Source organism: Mytilus californianus, unplaced genomic scaffold (genome assembly GCF_021869535.1).
Source record: "Mytilus californianus isolate M0D057914Y unplaced genomic scaffold, xbMytCali1.0.p SCAF_4, whole genome shotgun sequence".
NCBI lineage: Eukaryota > Metazoa > Mollusca > Bivalvia > Mytilida > Mytilidae > Mytilus > Mytilus californianus.
In genome coordinates, this window is record NW_026262690.1 from 65,733,903 (window position 1) to 65,752,704 (window position 18,802).

General features: G+C 34.0%; 1 protein-coding gene across 1 annotated transcript; it reads right to left on the reverse strand.

The window, feature by feature from the left end:
• Positions 1–9,903: 9,903 nt before the first annotated feature.
• On the reverse strand, positions 9,904–16,201 carry LOC127738359 (uncharacterized). The gene is made up of 3 exons (XM_052249566.1): positions 15,618–16,201; positions 15,035–15,117; positions 9,904–11,723 (listed from the first exon to the last, which is right to left on the reverse strand). Exons 1-3 carry the CDS (start codon positions 15,688–15,690, stop codon positions 11,208–11,210), a joined length of 672 nt encoding a protein of 223 aa, XP_052105526.1. The 5' UTR covers positions 15,691–16,201; the 3' UTR covers positions 9,904–11,207.
• Between the last annotated feature and the right edge of the window lie 2,601 nt (positions 16,202–18,802).

The following is an 18,802-nucleotide window of genomic DNA, read 5'->3' on the forward strand; positions in this document are numbered from 1 at the left end:
GTCCCTTCTTCTCTTGGGCAATAATTTCTGCCGATGAAACGGACCCACTTCGTTGTATTCGTTCATTTTTTCGATGTCGCCTTTCACGACCGGTTCCACATGTGGAGCAGGATTTGTTAACCATTCCGGAGCACCTGGGACCTCCCCCGGTTTTTGGTGGGGTTCGTGTTGATCCGTCTTTAGCTTTCTTTGTTGTGTTTTGTGTACTGTTGGTCTTTTCGACGTTTTTCGTTTTTTTGTCATGGCATTGTCAGTTTGTTTTCGACTTTTGAATAACCCTTTGGTATCTTTCGCCTCTCTTTCATGTAAGGGTCTCAAATTACCGCTCCATACTCGAGTGTTCATCTCACAAGTGAGATGTAGGCATTGAAACGCATGCCCCACTTCGTTGCTCACGTTTCTAGATGTATGAAGTCTTCTTGAAGTTTCAGGTGGTCTTCCATTGATCTTAGTTCACCTGTGAAAACCGGAAGTACCTTTTAAAAAATAGTCACAGTCGTTTTGATAAATTAGTAAATTATTCTATGATCATTTTACCGTAAATTGCTAAAAACTCATAATATTATTGACCTATTTAAGCAAGTTGTTCGGATTCGTAATGAGTTATACAAAAATGCGTATGAATAGACTTGATTTGTTGAAACGAAGAACGATGGCGAACAGAAACTAAAGTGTAAACAATGATATTGTAAGGACAATGGTTACCTTTACATAAAACCGATCTTGACCACATTTACTGTAAGAAAAATTGCGGCAGAAAAATTGTCCGACTAATAACGCGAACAAATTAGCCTCTCCTCGTGATCGACTATCCCACTCGCGAGGGTCTGAATTCTTTATACGATAAAAACGCGTCGCGAATCAAGGATTTTGATTTGTGCTCTTTGGGTGAGAGAGCCAATCAGTTGAAAGCTTAATGTTATCGAGATGGGCAACTCAAGAGCTAATTCCAAATGATTAATTGACGCATTTTCATTGACTAGGCATTCAGGCGTTAATGTAGCCATCGTAGATCAGCGGAATAAAACGACTGAATTATTTAAAGGAAAATGTATCGAGTAAAATTGTCGTGGCGAGCTACAACATGGCGGCTTCCATATTCCAAAACATTGTCTGCAAAGTTCCGAATTAACTCCTAACTGATTACGATAGGTACAATTGGATTAATGGCAGCAACTAGCTATGAATACAAAGAACCTCTTTTCATTATTTTTTTTTATTGTCCTTTGTTTCGCTTATTTCTAAACATTTTCTTTCCCGAATCGTGTTAATTTTTTGGAAGGATCAAATTTTCACAAAGTTTACACGACATCGGGAAAGGAATTAAAAAAACAGATTTTGCTAAAGTTATTTTTTCAAACTTGGACAGTTCAGAAATGCCAAAATAATCTTTACTTTATGCCCATTACAAAGTAAATATTGCATCAAAACGTGTTGAATGCTGGTAGCCATTTTTGAATCAGCGTAAACATGAACCTTAACAAGGGGTGTAGTCAATACGACGAATTTGAATTATTTACCATTTACTACTTTCATGTTGAAAGGAGCAACAAACAAATACATATTTAGTGTCGTGAAATAGATAAATTTATAATAAATAAACGTCCAGAAGTCTAGAGGATTCTGATCTTCGACCATGTGGTCGCCATATGCTTCTGTAGTTCAGTCACGTACAAGTATGCATGTATCCTTGTCTTGCAAAAATAAACGTCCCTTAATGGCAAAAGATTCATTTATGTTAGTAATAAAATTGAGAATGGAAATGGGGAATATGTCAAAGAGACAACAACCCGACCAAAGAGCAGACAACAGCCGAAGACCACCAATGGGTCTTAAATGCAGCGAGAAAATCCCGCACCCGGAGGTGGTCCTCAGCTGGCCCCTAAATAAAATTGTGTGCTAGTTCAGTGAAAATGGACGTCACACTAAACTCCAAAACATATAAATGAACTAAAATTAAAAAAACATACTAGACTTACAAAGGCCAGAGGCTCCTGACTTGGGACAGGCGCAAAAATGCGGCGGGGTTAAACATGTTTTTTGAGATCTCAACCCTCCCCCTATACCTCTAGCTAATGTAGAATAAAGAAACACATAGCAATACGCACAGTAAAACTCAGTTAAAAAGAAGTCCGAGTCCGATGTCAGAATAGGTAACAAAAGAAAATAAGCAAAATGACAATGATACATAAATGAACAAAGGACTACTAGCAGTTACTGACATGCCAGCTCCAGACCTCAATTAAACTGATTAAAAGATTATAATATATTCCTTCAAAGGTTAAAATAATACTAAATACTCCTTGACAATATTTATAAATTGGCATTTTTTTTTATTTTAAATGTCTTAAGATTGTCCGCTGCCTCTCCTGTTGGATGCAAATTAGAAAAGGATCGTTACGTCATAATTTATGGTTCAGTAACCACCAATGAAATTAGAGTCTCCTCAATAACATAATGGTACAGCGCACCGTGATAACTGATTATAAATTAGGCCGTTAGTTTTCTTTTCTGAATTGTTTCAGACTTTCCATGTCGCGGTCATAATAATAGCTGACTATACGGTATGGGAGCAATCGAACAATTTGAACTGTAAGTGTTCCGATGTTTACATAACAATAAAAGGATAAACCGGTTGTGTTTCTCCAATGTGGAATGTGTCTCTTATTTCGAATTATAATAAACCAAATTGCAGCTAACAAAGCTGCTTGTCCTACTGTGTCAATATAATGCCTGTCAGGTCTTTCACCGCGTGTCTTCTTCTGAGCTTTCCAGGGAATTTCAAAACAGTGTTGTATGTACATGCATGAATTGGCTTGATTTGATTTTAATCTTGTCATCTCATTTAAATTAATGCGACTATTTTCGATCTACTAAATAAAATAATTTAAATATTGAAAAGGTTCAAACTCTCTCAAAAAGACTTTGGACAAATTTGGCTATTCTTCTGAGATCACCTTTTGGTAAAAAAAAAAGCTCCTAACATTTCTACGTTTTTATACATCCTTGACTTTTAATGTTTCGGTTTGATCGTTCATGACGGAGCTAAATCTAGAATAAACAACTGCGCCATGAGCGGAGATCTGGACAGACGGACGGACAACGGTATACCATAATACGTCCCGTAAACGGGCGTATAAAAACCCTTCGAATACACGAAATGTAATTAAGTGTTGTTTTCATTTATAAATGTTCCATCACCTATAATAAATGCCTTTTGTGTACATGTATGTCTGGTAGTGTTATAAAGGAAAGTAAAAGCAAATAGATATAAGAAGATGTGGTATGAGTGCCAATGAGACAACTCTCCATCCAGGTCACAATTTGTAAAAGTAAATGTCCTTTTTATAGGGAATCCCTAAAAAGTATTTGAACTAATCGTTGATTTCTTTCAATATAATACATTTATATGGTTAATATCTAATTTTGATAACATGGACAAAGTACTGTGCGTACTTAAGATTCATGTCACGATGTACACTTAAGTCATGTTATTTACTCTTATAGTTCTTCAAGCAAGTCAAGTTTTCTTATGTTATTTTTAGTTTGCAGCTAAGTGACATGCTTTTTATAGCATGCAGATCTATTTCTAAATTATTATAATTTTCTTATTCTTGATAGAGTTGAAAAGTTTCAAATTTTGAGGCGCTAAAGGGTGGCTCTAGATTTCGAAAATACAGCTGAATCTCGGAATAGTGTGTGTTTTTAATGTTCAAATTAATCGTACTTTTAGTAAATAAATCATTTAGACGATATTTAACATTTCTAAATCAGTGCCAATATAATTTGCACGCTGATTATTGTAAAAAGTTTACTTCCTTTAAATCCATCCCTAACTTTACCAGGTAACTTAAATTTATCAATTTCTTATACCACTTCAATACTTCCTAAGAGGGTTAAAAAATAGCATTACACTTACTGGGAATCCGACTGATAAAAATATAAGTGTGACTTCGCACAAAAATACACAAGGGTAGAAAAACATATTAATATAAAACATGTCACATAAACTCGTTGTACCTTTTGATTGCATGATATAAAACGTTTTTAAGCTCTTTTTTGTTTTATATGCATTGAAATTCTGTGAAGTTTTATCCTGGACAGTGCACAGGATCATGTTTCTCTCACTTTTATAATAGATACATATACTCATGATTACAGCCGCCGATATAAGTTTAGGACGGCAAGGTTTTATATCAGCAGATTAAGTTCTTTCAACTTGCTTGCAGTAGCTGTAAGCAATGGTTGACATAATAAAATTGAGAATGGAAATGGAGAATGTGTCAAAGAGACAACAACTCGACCATAGAGCAGACAACAGCCGAAGGCCACCAAAGGGTCTTCAATGCAGCGAGAAACTCCCGCACTCGGAGGCGTCCTTCAGCTGGCCCCTAAACAAATGTGTATACTAGTTCAGTGATAATGGACGTCATACTAAACTCCAAATTATACACAAGAAACTAAAATTAAAAATGATACAAGACTAACAAAGGCCAGAGGCTCCTGACTTGGGACAGGCGCAAAAATGCGGCGGGGTTAAACATGTTTTTTGAGATCTCAACCCTCCCCCTATACCTCTAGCCAATGTAGAAAAAACAAACGCACAACAGTACGCACAGTAAAACTCAGTTTAAGAGAAGTCCGAGTCCGATGTCAGAATAGGAAACAAAAGAAAATAAACAAAATGACAATAATACATAAATAACAACAGACTACTAGCAGTTACTGACATGCCAGCTCCAGACCTCAATTAAACTGATTGAAAGATTATGTCTTCATCATATGAATATCAGGCACAATCCCTCCTGTTATGAGTTTAGTATTATACCATCATAAAATATATGCGAAGAACATAACCCGTGTCATGCCAACAACTGGTTTTAGAATAAATATGTTTAATTCCGATGCAAAGACCCTATAAGTGAATCAATATTAAAGCCAAAATATACAATCTTTAATGACCTGACAACAGTATCGTAACTATATCCCTTCTTAATAAGTCTGTTTAAAGGTTTTGTTAGCTTTTGAGGTGAATACTGACACTTTTGTGCTTTGTAAAGAATATTACCATAAACGATTGGATGTGAAATACCCGAACGTATAAGATGTCTGCATGTTGAGTTATATTTACGAATGATGTCCTTATACCGATGATAAAATTTAGTAAATGTTTTGACTAGTTTCTGATATTGAAAACCCTGATGTAATAAGATTGTATAATATATTGTTTTTATTGTTATGCTTGACCTTTTGCAGTTTGCTTATCCTTTTTACTGGAATTATATCGTTAATCATATATTAAAGTGTTTTTTTTCTTTATCTTTTGTTATTCAACTAAATGTCTAGTTTTTTGTGTGTCGTTGATTGCTGTAAACTTGTAAAACTTAAAAAAAACTAAGTTGAAATTAATAGTATAATTGATGTACTTTTCAAATTAGGACTTACCTAGTAAATCAAAATTGCCCTGATTCTTATAAAAATTAAGACAATGGCAATTCAAATTAAATATTTTATTTAAGTCTCATCTCTCAATAATATATAATACAACAATACATTTAGTGTAAAAATATATAGATATAAAAAAGAGAGCCATTATGTACATATACATGTACTATAACATTAAAACATTATAGAAACTTCGTCTATTATAAAGCATATTTATAAGTACATTATTTACAGTATAAAACATTTCTTCGTCTATTTAAAATAAGATAATTTCAAATCTCCCCGTTTCGATTCTTAATGGTGCCACTCCACGTCGAAATTTAGCAAAAGAACTCCTTCGTGGAAATGGCATTGGAATTGTACAATATGTTTCAGTTTCAAAACTGTTCTTAAATAAGTTATATGTTCTAAGTTTGTTTCCACCTTTACCAGATAAATATTTCTCTCACTGTAAATTGCATTGCCACTGATCAACATATTTACTAAACAGTTTAGACATAATAATATTTATAACTGATCAGGTACTATCAACATAACGTTACACAAATATTCTACATTGTACTCAGATAATGTTTTCCTTGCATAAAAAAAATCCAATTTTTTATACACTTGTGTTTTATACTCATAATGTATCTGCTTACCCGACTCGGAAAATTTCCCGTTGCTTGGTACTTTTATCCAATGAAAAAAAAATATATCATTAACCTTTTTTTCAATATTGACTTTTGACTTTTAAAGTCATTCTGGATATCATATTTATCGATGGTCATTGGCGAAGACCTCATTAATTTCAAATGAACCTCAGAAGGAGGTTATTTGAAAAATTGCATCTTGTTGCTCAATATATAAAAAAAAAAACATATTCAAATCCTTTTTTACCTTTATTTTATTTCAATCTTTTGTGCAACTCTTACGATGTTTAATTATATAAGCTAGAAAGAGCTTTAATGTTAAAAGATTGAAATCATCCATAATATTTGTACTGGAACCTGATGTTCAGTGGTTGTCGTTTGTTGATGTGGTTTATAAGTGTTTCTCGTTCCTAGTTTTTTATATAGATTAGACCGTTGGTTTTCCTGTTTGAACAGTTTTACTCTAGTCATTTTTGGGGCTCTTTATAGCTTGCTGTTCGGTGTGTGCCAAGGCTCCGTGTTGAAGGCCGTACTTTGACCTATAATGGTTTACTTTTACAAAGTGTGACTTGGATGGAGAGTTGTCTCATTGGCACTCATACCACATCTTCTTATATCTATATACCGATAAGCCTTTTGTCATTTTTTATGCTCTCATAATCACAGTAGGTCAGGGTAACTATGGTGTTTCACTAATTGAATTTTGCAAATTTACTTTACTTTACAGCTTGATAATCCATAACCTTTGACCTCGAGGTAATTTCAAAAGTCACACGTCATGCTAATCATAAAGGAGACCTCATTTATGTTCGACGGAGGTTTGTATTACGTCTTTGTCTTGTACGCCCTAGTCATTATTTACTTTTCCTTATGCGGGAAACTTTATTGCACATTTGTTGATTTTAAGTCTGCTTTTGACACCGTTTGGAGACTAGGGTTGTGGAATAAATTGCTAAAATCTGGTATCAGGGATAAAATTTTAACTGTTATTTATAATATGTACCAAAATTAAATTAAAAGACACGAGTCAAACTCGGTCAGAAGTACTCGGACATATTCAACTGTGAAATGGTGTGAGGCAAGGAGAAAATTTGTCACCATTTCTGTTTTCAATTTATCTGAACGACCCAGAAGATTTTTTTGTGGATTGTAATGTAGAATGTCTAGAAAATATCTCAGATTTATGCTTAGAAAAATTGTTGCTATTATATATTAAACTATTCTTGATATTGGCTTCTGAAGGTTTACAAAAAGCATTGGAATCATTTGAGAAATATTGTAATATATGAAAACTTAAAGTTAATATTGGTAAAACAAAGGTAGTGGTTTTTAGTAATAGAAAGGTGAAAAATTGTAATACATTTAAGATTTATGATCAAATTATAGAAACAAGGCATTCATATTCATACCTGGAGTCATGTTCAATGGAACTTTTTCAACCGCTAGAAATAAACTACATGATCAAGCTCAAAAGGCCCTTTATGCCTTATTCTATAAAATAAAAAAATATCAGTATACCTATATTGATTTACAATTTAAACTATTTGATTGTCTTGTTGTTCCAGTTTTGTTATATTCGACTGAAGTATGGCGTTTCGAAAATAAAAATTGTATAGAAAAAATGCATCTTCAATTTTGCAAAAACTACTGAAACTTAGAAACACCACTCATAACTACATGGTTTATGGTGAAACTGGGAGATATCCTTTACAAATTGTAATAAAACAAAAAATGTTTTGTCTTTTTGGAATAATTTATTGATAAATGATCATAATTTGTCAACAATTATGTATAAATTAATGTTTGAATTACATAAAACTAATCCTCAAAAGTTCAAATGGATTTCATACATAATATCTATTTTGGACAAATGTGGATTAAGTTTAGTTTGGAGTAACCAGGTACATATGGATAAAAACCAGCTTAAATTAACTATTAAACAAAGACTAACCGATCAATTCATTCAGCATTGGGTATCGCAGATTCAAAATTCTTCAAGTGGTTAGTTCTATTCTCTATTCAGAAACAAGTTTGAATTTGAAAAATATTTGATGAATCTTGAGGAACATGAAAGAGTATTCATTACTAAACTGAGATGTGCAAATATTAGATTTCCTATAGAAACTGGAAGAAAATAGAATGTGTAACCTTTGCAAAAACGGAATCGGGAATGAATTTCATTATTTATTCCAGTGTGTATTTCCACCATTTGAACAGCTTAGAAAAAACATATGTACAAAGTTACTATAGTACAAATCCAAGTGAGATAAAAATGAAAAATATGTTGTCATTATGTCATGTTCGACTTTACAAAAACCTGTCTTTGTTCCTGAAAAGTATTTTTTTTAGAAAAACCATGTTTCAGATTCTGAACTATCCTAAGCAAATACACTCAATGTGACTAAGTATAGTTAGTATTGGGTGAAGATGGATAAAAACTTAGTCAAAAATAAATGTATGCTTACTACTTTCTGTTGTTTTTTGTTTTTGTTTGTGTGTGTGTGTGTCGAAGTATTGATTGATTGTTGGTTGCTTAAGGTCCAGTGGCAAATATTTCATGCATATTCAGGACGATCAAGTTTACCAAGTAACGTAATCATACAAAAACAAAACACACCAAGAAAATGTATAATACCAAATACCAAAGCATACCAAATAACGTTGTAGTATAAAAGCAAAGCGTGTACAAGCAAAGTCTTCAATCGCGTTGTCTGCAAATTTGCATAACATGTACACCAGGAACATTTCGACATGGCCCAGATAAGTCGACAAAGTGGGCAGCTCCTGCTAAGCTATGTAACTTGCCGGTACACTGTATATGCATGTACTAAATTCGGAAAAATCCTGAATGCATTGTGAATATGCACAAAATGTTGGTATTCTGGGTGACTGTTCCTCCCTATGTGGTTTTTAAAAAATAAATTCATTTCAATTCTAAGAAACGTAATTGCCAATACAAATCAGAAATAAGAAAATGTGGTATGATTGCCAATGAGATAACCCTCCATCCAAGATCAAATGTCGTTGATGTGAGCAATTTTAAGTTACGGTACAGCTTCCAACACTGATCCTTGGCTCACTCTGCACAATAAGCTATAAAGCACACCAAAACACCTGTATCTGTATGTGTATGTTGAAGAAAACCTAGTCTGGCTTTTGTTCATCCAGTGTAAAACAATTCAGACAGGAAACTAACGGCCAGATTCATATACAAAAACAATTAACAAAAATACAAATAAAATACAGCAACAAGCGACAATCACTGAATTAGAGGCTCCCGACATTAAACATATTTGCTGGATCCAAATCATCTATATTCCAATGTAACCATACAAATACCCGTGTAACATTATCTTACAACAAGGCTTAGTTAGAATATCTGAAACGCCTTGCCTGCCGGGAACTGCGACCAGAATGAGGGTTCTCGTCACATCTCGTGATATTTACTTAAGATACTGAACTATCCTAAGCAAATACACTCAATGTGACTAAGTATAGTTAGTATTGGGTGAAGATGGACAAAAACTTCCCACTAAACATCATGTTTGCTCTCTATCTCCCCTTGAATGTCTATGACTATACGATTATAAGTTCAAATCCACCCAATACTCAACCCACAACTTATAATCATTAAAAAGAAACAACCATTAACAAAACACCAATTTATTCATGAAATACAGTAGACATCTACATGTAAATGCATAAACAAAAATGCATATGAAATATTAACATTCATGTAATAAAGATTCATATCAAAGATACATTGTAGATTTCAGTATGATATTCAGTCCCCAACACATAGTTTTCTTATTGTATCACAAAAAAATAAACTAACATGTACAGACTATAATCTAAGGGAGATAAATAAAATCATCAAAGTATCACACCCTAGAATGAAATATTTTATTATCAAAACTTTTCCATTATACTTTTATAATAAAGATGTTTGCTGCAGAGCTTCAAGATAACCATAATAACCGAGATGCTCCGGAAAAGTAAAATATACCGGGAAAATCATGTACTATAAAAGTTCTTCAAGATGATCCAACACAAAAATAATTATAAACATATTGAAAAAATCATATTAATGTTGCAAAATATTAACCTTTGAAATAAACATAAAAGAAAGTAGAAATTTAGTACATGAACAAAGGACCTTGAAAATATTAAGGAAACAATCACCAGCAAACATCTGTAAAAACAAACTTCTCTCGGTATATAGATAGAAAATCTTATTAGATTCTAAATGTTAAAATTTATCAAATTCTTGATGTTAAAATTTTTGAAGTTATTTCCCAAGGATTACAAAAATCGTAACACTACACATTTAAACCAAAAAACATGGTGTCTAACTCAAAAATCTTTTGTTGTACTTAGAGACTCAAATACAGATTCAACAGGATTATTATTTTGGACAATATTCCTCATCAAAGAGCCAACTGATCCTCTACCAACCATCTTTGAAATTCTGCTATATCTCTTGAAAGAGCTATTTGATGACCAACCTATATGGTCCATGGCGTCATGCGTGTTTATCCCTGATAGTGCCATTGTTATTGCACATGCCCCCACGAATCCCATGGGGGGTTTCACCCTCATACAAACAAAGCTTTGTAAGATATTTTTTCAACCTATCATTCATTGTACTTGATGAAACAGGCATATCTAACACCATAGTTCTATTTAAATTCAAAGTACGAAAAAGATAACCAGTTTCAATCGTCACCCCAAGATTTTTGGCTCCCTCAATATACCTCTCCAAAGCAAAAACAGGACATATAACCTTATCCTCCATTCTAAAGACTGAAAACTCGTTAACCTTACCATTTCCCAATGTTTTCCCAACAGTATGGGAAAATATAATACCAGAACTACCCTGAAACCTTTTAACTTCCTGAATAAGGACAAGTCCAAGGTCATTAGCACGATCACCTGAAAAATACTGCAATTTAAAGAATGCCTGGTCTCTTAAAACAACATACTTCTCAGCTAAAGATAAACTTGGATTTTGTAATCTAGCATCCAAATATTCACATACCGATTTCAACTTCCCTAGAAATAATGGCTTTGCCTGTTTTTGCTGCACATGAGATTTTGCTTGTTCTAACTGAATGGCTTTCAAATAGTTTTTCACCTCCAAACTACAAGCAGGATTTCCACCTGATGTGGCATCATACCATTTATCCCCCTTCCACTTAATTCAAAGATTGATTTCAATTGTCCTAAATATGACTTAACTGTGCCAGCAGCTAATCTACAACGGCAGTTACAAGTGAAAGTACCAAACTTCCCCAAATTTTTACAATTCAAATCATGAATCTGGGTTTTCCCTTTTCCATCCTTGAGAACAAAAAATCGTGTAACATCCCTAGGAGTGGCTGTCAGAACGCATTTTCCCAAAGATTTTAGAAACAGTTCAAATTGTTTTTCTAAAGCAGACTTTTTTCTCATGTATTCTGAACTGGAAATCATAAGATTTAAGTAATCTAAACGCTTTTCTACAATATAGTCGTCTCCATTATCTAGTCCAGTCTGTTGTCCTAGATTGTCTCGACCACATGATTGACAAAAATTAAAACCATAGTCGTTCACATGATTACATACACTACAGCGTTCAGGTGGCAGCCACATTCTAGGGATGTTTGCCTAAAAGAACAAAAATACAGCTCTTAAAAACTAAGCCTTAACACAAGTAAATCCCAAATTAAACCCTTTTTGTCAAAGGCATATCCCTTAACAGTTGGGTACAGAAGAGCCTTAGAATCCCCTTTCCTTGCTAAAGTATCCCACTTTTCAACATGTAACCAAATGATTGGAAACCAAGTTGGTTTCGGCAGAATTGAAGGCACTATCATGGTACATCTTGAAACCTTACACTGTTGTAGATGTCTAAATACCGCAAATATAAGATGAAATGGCGGAAATACATATGGGTTCATCTCTTTTGATATATCCTGTGAAAAAATATTTACCCCAGAAGAACTCTTACAGGGAAATGGCGTGAAGTGTTTAAGAGGCTGACCATTAGAATCAAGCATAACATTTGAATCAAGAGCCATTAAATCTATGGAGTGGGGACCAAACTTGTCTTCAACCAACCTCCAATATTCATCTGACAATTTTGCATCAGCTTTAGACATCCTTCTAGATTCTTTATCTGCAGGATTATCAGCAGAAGCAATAAAATGCACATGAAGACTTATGTTAAATTCATGTGTGAAATAAAAAATGTCCTTCAATACGGCATTCAGACTGGGATCCCGACCACCTTGATTCTCCCACGCCTTAACTACTGCCATATTGTCACAGAATGCATCGACTCGATGATCCATTAACTGAGATTGAACAGACTTCAATGTATTAAGTAAAGCAAAAGCCTCTTTAACATGTATAGCTTCCTCAGAATTCTGGCCCTGAATCCAGAAATCACCAAACTCTTTAGTCTTTCCTTGGTGAACCAAAAAAGATCCCCATTTATAAGGAGTTGCATCTGACGCCAAAACAACCTGAAGATGTTTCTCATCGCGCCAGGGAGCACAACCCGTCCAATTGTCGAGAAAACGCCACATGGAAATCTCCGCCCTTAATTCTTTATAAATCTTTATCGGCCGGCTGTTTTTAAATGCGATTCCAACCGCCCTATTTACTTCCCTAGAATACAGTCTTGATCCTGGGATTGCAAGTACAAATGATATACACTTCCCAGCAAACCTTTGTAAAGTTTTAAGGGCTACTTCATCATTTGCCAAAATTTTTTCCCTTAGTTCAGAAAAAGATATCTTTTCTCTTGGGGCAAAATGAAAGCCATTTTCCTGGAATCACACAACATTCCTAAAAATTTTAAACACTTTGTAGGTGTTAAAACACATTTGGTCAAATTAAGGAAATAACCAAGTCTCACTAAAACTTGACAGACTATGTATAAACCTTTAAGGGCCAAATAATAAGGGTCAGCCTTATCAGTTCTGTCCCCTTTCCACTCTGGTACCAATCTATCATCAATGTATAGCAACCCAGGAACACCTAAAGATCTACAATAGCTCATAGCTACCAGGCCAGTAGTATGGTATATAAAGGCACTAGCTTTAAACCCAAATGGAATACTATTATAAACCATAAACCAACCACCAAACTGTAAACCAAAATACATCTTACTGTGAGGATGTAGTAAAATGTGATCATAGCCAGACTTGTCATCTAAAGAAGATAAATAAGAATTCTCAGAAATAACTCTAGGCACATCCTTTAAAGTATCAAGAGTGAACGGATGATCTTTAATCCACAGATTTAAAAACCGCTCATCATGACACATTCTTGGCTTGGAAGGCCCTATAGTGATGGGCATCACAAGATAAGGGGGTTGGCACTGCCCAACCTTTCCTACCACAGAAATGGACCCATTAGCTATTCTACTCATTAAAGTTTCAGTTATAAACTCTACAAAATTCTTACAATTTGAAGCATTTGGGAAATAAGAAGTTGGTGGTATATTGGAGTTATAACTTTTCCCCTTGAAATTCCCAGCAAAATGTCTAAACATACTGTGAATGTCTACCCCATCTTTAATCCAACCTAATTGCTCAGATGGGGTATCAATTTCTTCCCATGCTGCTAAATTATTACTTAAACAACCAGCTAAAAAGTTATTTGGATCTCTAAAAACCAGTTGATCAAAATCAAAACTTTCTCCTCTTGCCACTTCTTCTGCAGATGTAATGTGTGAGGAAGGCTGGGTTTTCTCTCCGATAGCATTAACCCACGAAAATTCTGAAAAACCCCGACCCAGAGCTTTTTCAGGGTCAAAACCAGCAGATAATTCCCATTCTGGAATATCAGGATCAAACCTCAACTTTTTGTTTTCTTTTAGAAAAGACACCTCCTAGAAAAATAGAAAATTTAAAAAACTATCAGAGAGACAGATACCCAGCCTCCCTCCCACGTGAAATAAAAAATTCCACTAAGAGATTAGCACTCTTTAGGAGGAAAGTCAGGCATCAAAAATGTACATTATCATTTCTAAAATAATTATAAGTAACCTAATTTAGAAATATTGAAACGGCATAGTTATTTCCTACTTGTCATAACTCAAAATACTTGTAAGAAAATAATCGATAGTTTTCTCCCCTGAATACCCACAAAATTCTACACATCAGTACATGTATATACACACAAGTCTTCAAGAAAATCAGGTATATAAAAAATTGTTGTTTCACTTCTATGTGACAACCTCAAGTATGTTTAAAAAACCATAATAAAGTAAACAAAACAAAGTCTACACATGCTAAATCAACAAATGAACAGTTAATACTTTTTCCAGATTGTTCAGTCACTCTTTTTTTATCTTGGGACAGTTAGATACAAAATGTCCCGGCTCTTTGCAATAAAAACACACTATTCTGTCTCCTACCCCTGCCACCACGAAAAAATTGCTGCCTAGGAGAAAAATCCTGAGAAGCAGCTATAGGTGGCATATGAAATGCCGGCGGGCATGGCATCTGCATGCCAAAATTTCCATAAGGATGCATAATTCCAAAACCAGGATAGCTTGGCATCGGATATGGATTTACCGGGTTATCATTCTGCACCTTGCCCCTTGTATTTTCCTTTTCTTTATCACCACTTTCATACTTTCTAGATTTTGCCCAATCAGCAACCAAAGAAGCAATTCTTTTATCCTCCTGCGACCCAAAAAGTTTTAAAACTAAACTGCAAAACTCTTCATTATCTTCATATTTCTTACAGGTTGAGAAAGCCTTAGAAAACATAGCTGCTTCTTTGTGATTTGTCGTATGTGCAATATCCACTAAAGTCTCAATTGCGGCCAAAAGAACATGTGGTGCAGTTAATTTTGGACGACTGGCTAAAGTTCTTATATTTGCCAAAGCCTCGTCCACTTGCATATCTAATCTCTTTGTCTTAAGAGCATCTACTTCCTGCTTTAAACTACTTAAAGTTACCTGTAGATTCTGAGTATCTTTACTTCTACTGGATATATCAACATTAGCCCCAGACATGCCAGAAGCACCAGAACTCTGTGTCACTAAAATAAAAATATAACATACAAGTATAACATACAAGTACACGAAGGTTAAAGTACCTCAAATGTGGACTTTTTTACACATAAAAAAGCAAAACACCAAAGGAGACAAATTCAAAATACCAATATTATAGCTTGATCCGATATCCAAAAATCGCAGTACAACAATTACATGTTCTTGTAATAAAAAGTACATTTGAGATAAAATATATTCAAGTCACAAAGTTTACTCTTCAATTAAGACCTGCACAAAGAAAAATACTAGAATATATACATGATATATGCAAAACTGTCAATTGCAAAATAAATAATATCATTTAACACTGACCCTTGAAAACTGAAATATTTAAAAAAAAAACTTGACGGGTACATCCTCAATTTACAAAAAACATGCACGTTCAAAAAACTAAAGTAATGTTTAAAAATAAAATAAAAGGTTAAATGACCAAATTGGAAGAAAAACTGTGGTATTTACATGAACACCACCTGACAAATGAAAGTACCTGTAGTTCTGGGTGCTTGTTGATTATCAGCTCCCACCTGCAAATCGTTTTGCAATGCCTGGCCCTTCGGCATGCCAACCAAGTTGGCCTGAAGGATGGTGAGGTGCACCAACTGTCTAACTGATTTCAAATTTTCATCAATTCCCACAATGGCAAATATATCCTTCACCGACTCCCCCGCCAATCTCTCAAACTATGTGCGTAGCTGCACCAGGCTATACTCCTCCAATGGGTGCCCCTTCTTGAGTCTACACAGCTCCCCAGAATTAGCATCAGGGTCCCAGGCCTTCAATTTGGCAATAACTGGTAGCAAACTCTCCCCCAACATGGAATGTTTGTGCTTTAACACCTGCACTGACGTCTGTGGTGGATCAGCCATAATTAAATGCTAAAATAGAAAATTACCGAACATAAATAAATCAGCATTAAAATATAATTTCCAAAGAAAATACACCTGTTTTTAAAAAACTAAACGAACCTACAGTAGAACTGTAAAACAAAGTCTTATGTGTGGAGTCAAATAGCCTCTCAACTAAAATATATGAGGTGTTATAACTTACAATTTTCCCAATCATCGACAAATATTGTAGGTTACAATACACCATTAGATTTTATGGGCGTAGCCATTTTATGAGCATAACATGGTATTCAGAATTAAGAGTATAGCTAATCCTGATTGGTTGATATGTGCGCCCGTTATTTTTTGTTATTAGAGACTTCGTGCATTCTGCATTATACCAAAGGCCAAATAAATTATTTTCCTTAGCCCTAACGGAACTGAGATGTCTTTTAAACGCTAGGATGAGACACGTATTTTTATGTGCAAAATTGATAGGCATGGGAGATAAGTACAAATTACGCTAAGAAAAGCAACGCGAACCTATATTTTTTGGACCAAAAAATACTGTCCTAATAACTTTTCTTTAATTCTAGCAAGGTTTCGTTTAAAAAATCAACTTTCTAAAGTCTGTATCTCGAAAAAGGCTATCATTGTCGCCTATGGGGAAATTAATTGTTTATTTCAACCTATACAGCGTCGACATTTCTTTATCATAGTGCTCAAAAAGTGTCAAAAACAGTAATTTTACTTGATATTTGATGTGAAACCGTATTTTTTGGTGACAAATGAATTATTGATTAACTAGTTTTTAAGCTATAGTCTGTTTCATATTTGTATTGCGTTTTACCTTAGAAACAAGGGTGGGTTCGACTTTTGACTTACTGTGGAGAGAATATGTCGTTTTCTGAACTTCTGCTGATTTGTTTGAAAAAAGCACGTACACGTCTAGAGTTTGGATATACAAATCGATTTTTAAACATGACAATCTCGATCCAAATGCTGTTATCGAAATTACCAAATTCAGTGAAAATGTACAGAAATGACCCCCATTGAACATTGAAATGTTCACTCGAATGGCAGACTATAAAAATTAGAATAGGCATGACATTTTGTAGTTAACGAATAGTTTTCGATGTTTAAACACAAATATTTACACATTTTTCATATTTTGAAATGCTATAGTCTGTTTCAAAAATGTACTTTTATACGAAAATGGTTTCATTTAAAACTGTTGTTCAAAATTCACCGTAGTAGTTACATATTGGATCGGTTTTGGTATCAATATAATCAGTACTTGATGACATATAAAGAATCATTGGAGAAAGTGGACATTATCTTCAGGCCCTTTTTAGCAGTACCGCATTTACTCAAAAAATCAGAAATTTTTTTTTTCACATTTTTTGACTGGGGTCACCTCTGATAAAAAATTGTGAAAATTCAGAGAGTAATGCCAGAACGTTTTGAAGATGATTTTTGTGTGGCATATATATTTGTGCATCTAACGAACTATGAATTGCATGATTCTAGAAAGTATTAAATACCGTATAGGTTACAATACACCATTAGATTTTATGGGCGCAGCCATTTTATGAGCATAACATGGTATTCAGAATTAAGAGTATAGCTAATCCTGATTGGTTGATATGTGCGCCCGTTATTTTTTGTTATTAGAGACTTCGTGCATTCTGCATTATACCAAAGGCCAAATAAATTATTTTCCTTAGCCCTAACGGAACTGAGATGTCTTTTAAACGCTAGGATGAGACACGTATTTTTATGTGCAAAATTGATAGGCATGGGAGATAAGTACAAATTACGCTAAGAAAAGCAACGCGAACCTATATTTTTTGGACCAAAAAATACTGTCCTAATAACTTTTCTTTAATTCTAGCAAGGTTTCGTTTAAAAAATCAACTTTCTAAAGTCTGTATCTCGAAAAAGGCTATCATTGTCGCCTATGGGGAAATTAATTGTTTATTTCAACCTATACAGCGTCGACATTTCTTTATCATAGTGCTCAAAAAGTGTCAAAAACAGTAATTTTACTTGATATTTGATGTGAAACCGTATTTTTTGGTGACAAATGAATTATTGATTAACTAGTTTTTAAGCTATAGTCTGTTTCATATTTGTATTGCGTTTTACCTTAGAAACAAGGGTGGGTTCGACTTTTGACTTACTGTGGAGAGAATATGTCGTTTTCTGAACTTCTGCTGATTTGTTTGAAAAAAGCACGTACACGTCTAGAGTTTGGATATACAAATCGATTTTTAAACATGACAATCTCGATCCAAATGCTGTTATCGAAATTACCAAATTCAGTGAAAATGTACAGAAATGACCCCCATTGAACATTGAAATGTTCACTCGAATGGCAGACTATAAAAATTAGAATAGGCATGACATTTTGTAGTTAACGAATAGTTTTCGATGTTTAAACACAAATATTTACACATTTTTCATATTTTGAAATGCTATAGTCTGTTTCAAACATGTACTTTTATACGAAAATGGTTTCATTTAAAACTGTTGTTCAAAATTCACCGTAGTAGTTACATATTGGATCGGTTTTGGTATCAATATAATCAGTACTTGATGACATATAAAGAATCATTGGAGAAAGTGGACATTATCTTCAGGCCCTTTTTAGCAGTACCGCATTTACTCAAAAAATCAGAAATTTTTTTTTCACATTTTTTGACTGGGGTCACCTCTGATAAAAAATTGTGAAAATTCAGAGAGTAATGCCAGAACGTTTTGAAGATGATTTTTGTGTGGCATATATATTTGTGCATCTAACGAACTATGAATTGCATGATTCTAGAAAGTATTAAATACCGTATAG

Excerpts from the sequence above, each read along its gene's own strand:
- LOC127738359 (XM_052249566.1), bottom strand. The coding sequence starts at position 15,690 with ATGCCGAAGGGCCAGGCATTGCAAAACGATTTGCAGGTGGGAGCTGAT. Across the intron at positions 15,118-15,617 it reads ACAAGCACCCAGAACTACAG|TGACACAGAGTTCTGGTGCT; the intron begins GTACTTTCATTT and ends TTTTTATTTTAG. Across the intron at positions 11,724-15,034 it reads AAGATACTCAGAATCTACAG|GCAAACATCCCTAGAATGTG; the intron begins GTAACTTTAAGT and ends TTGTTCTTTTAG.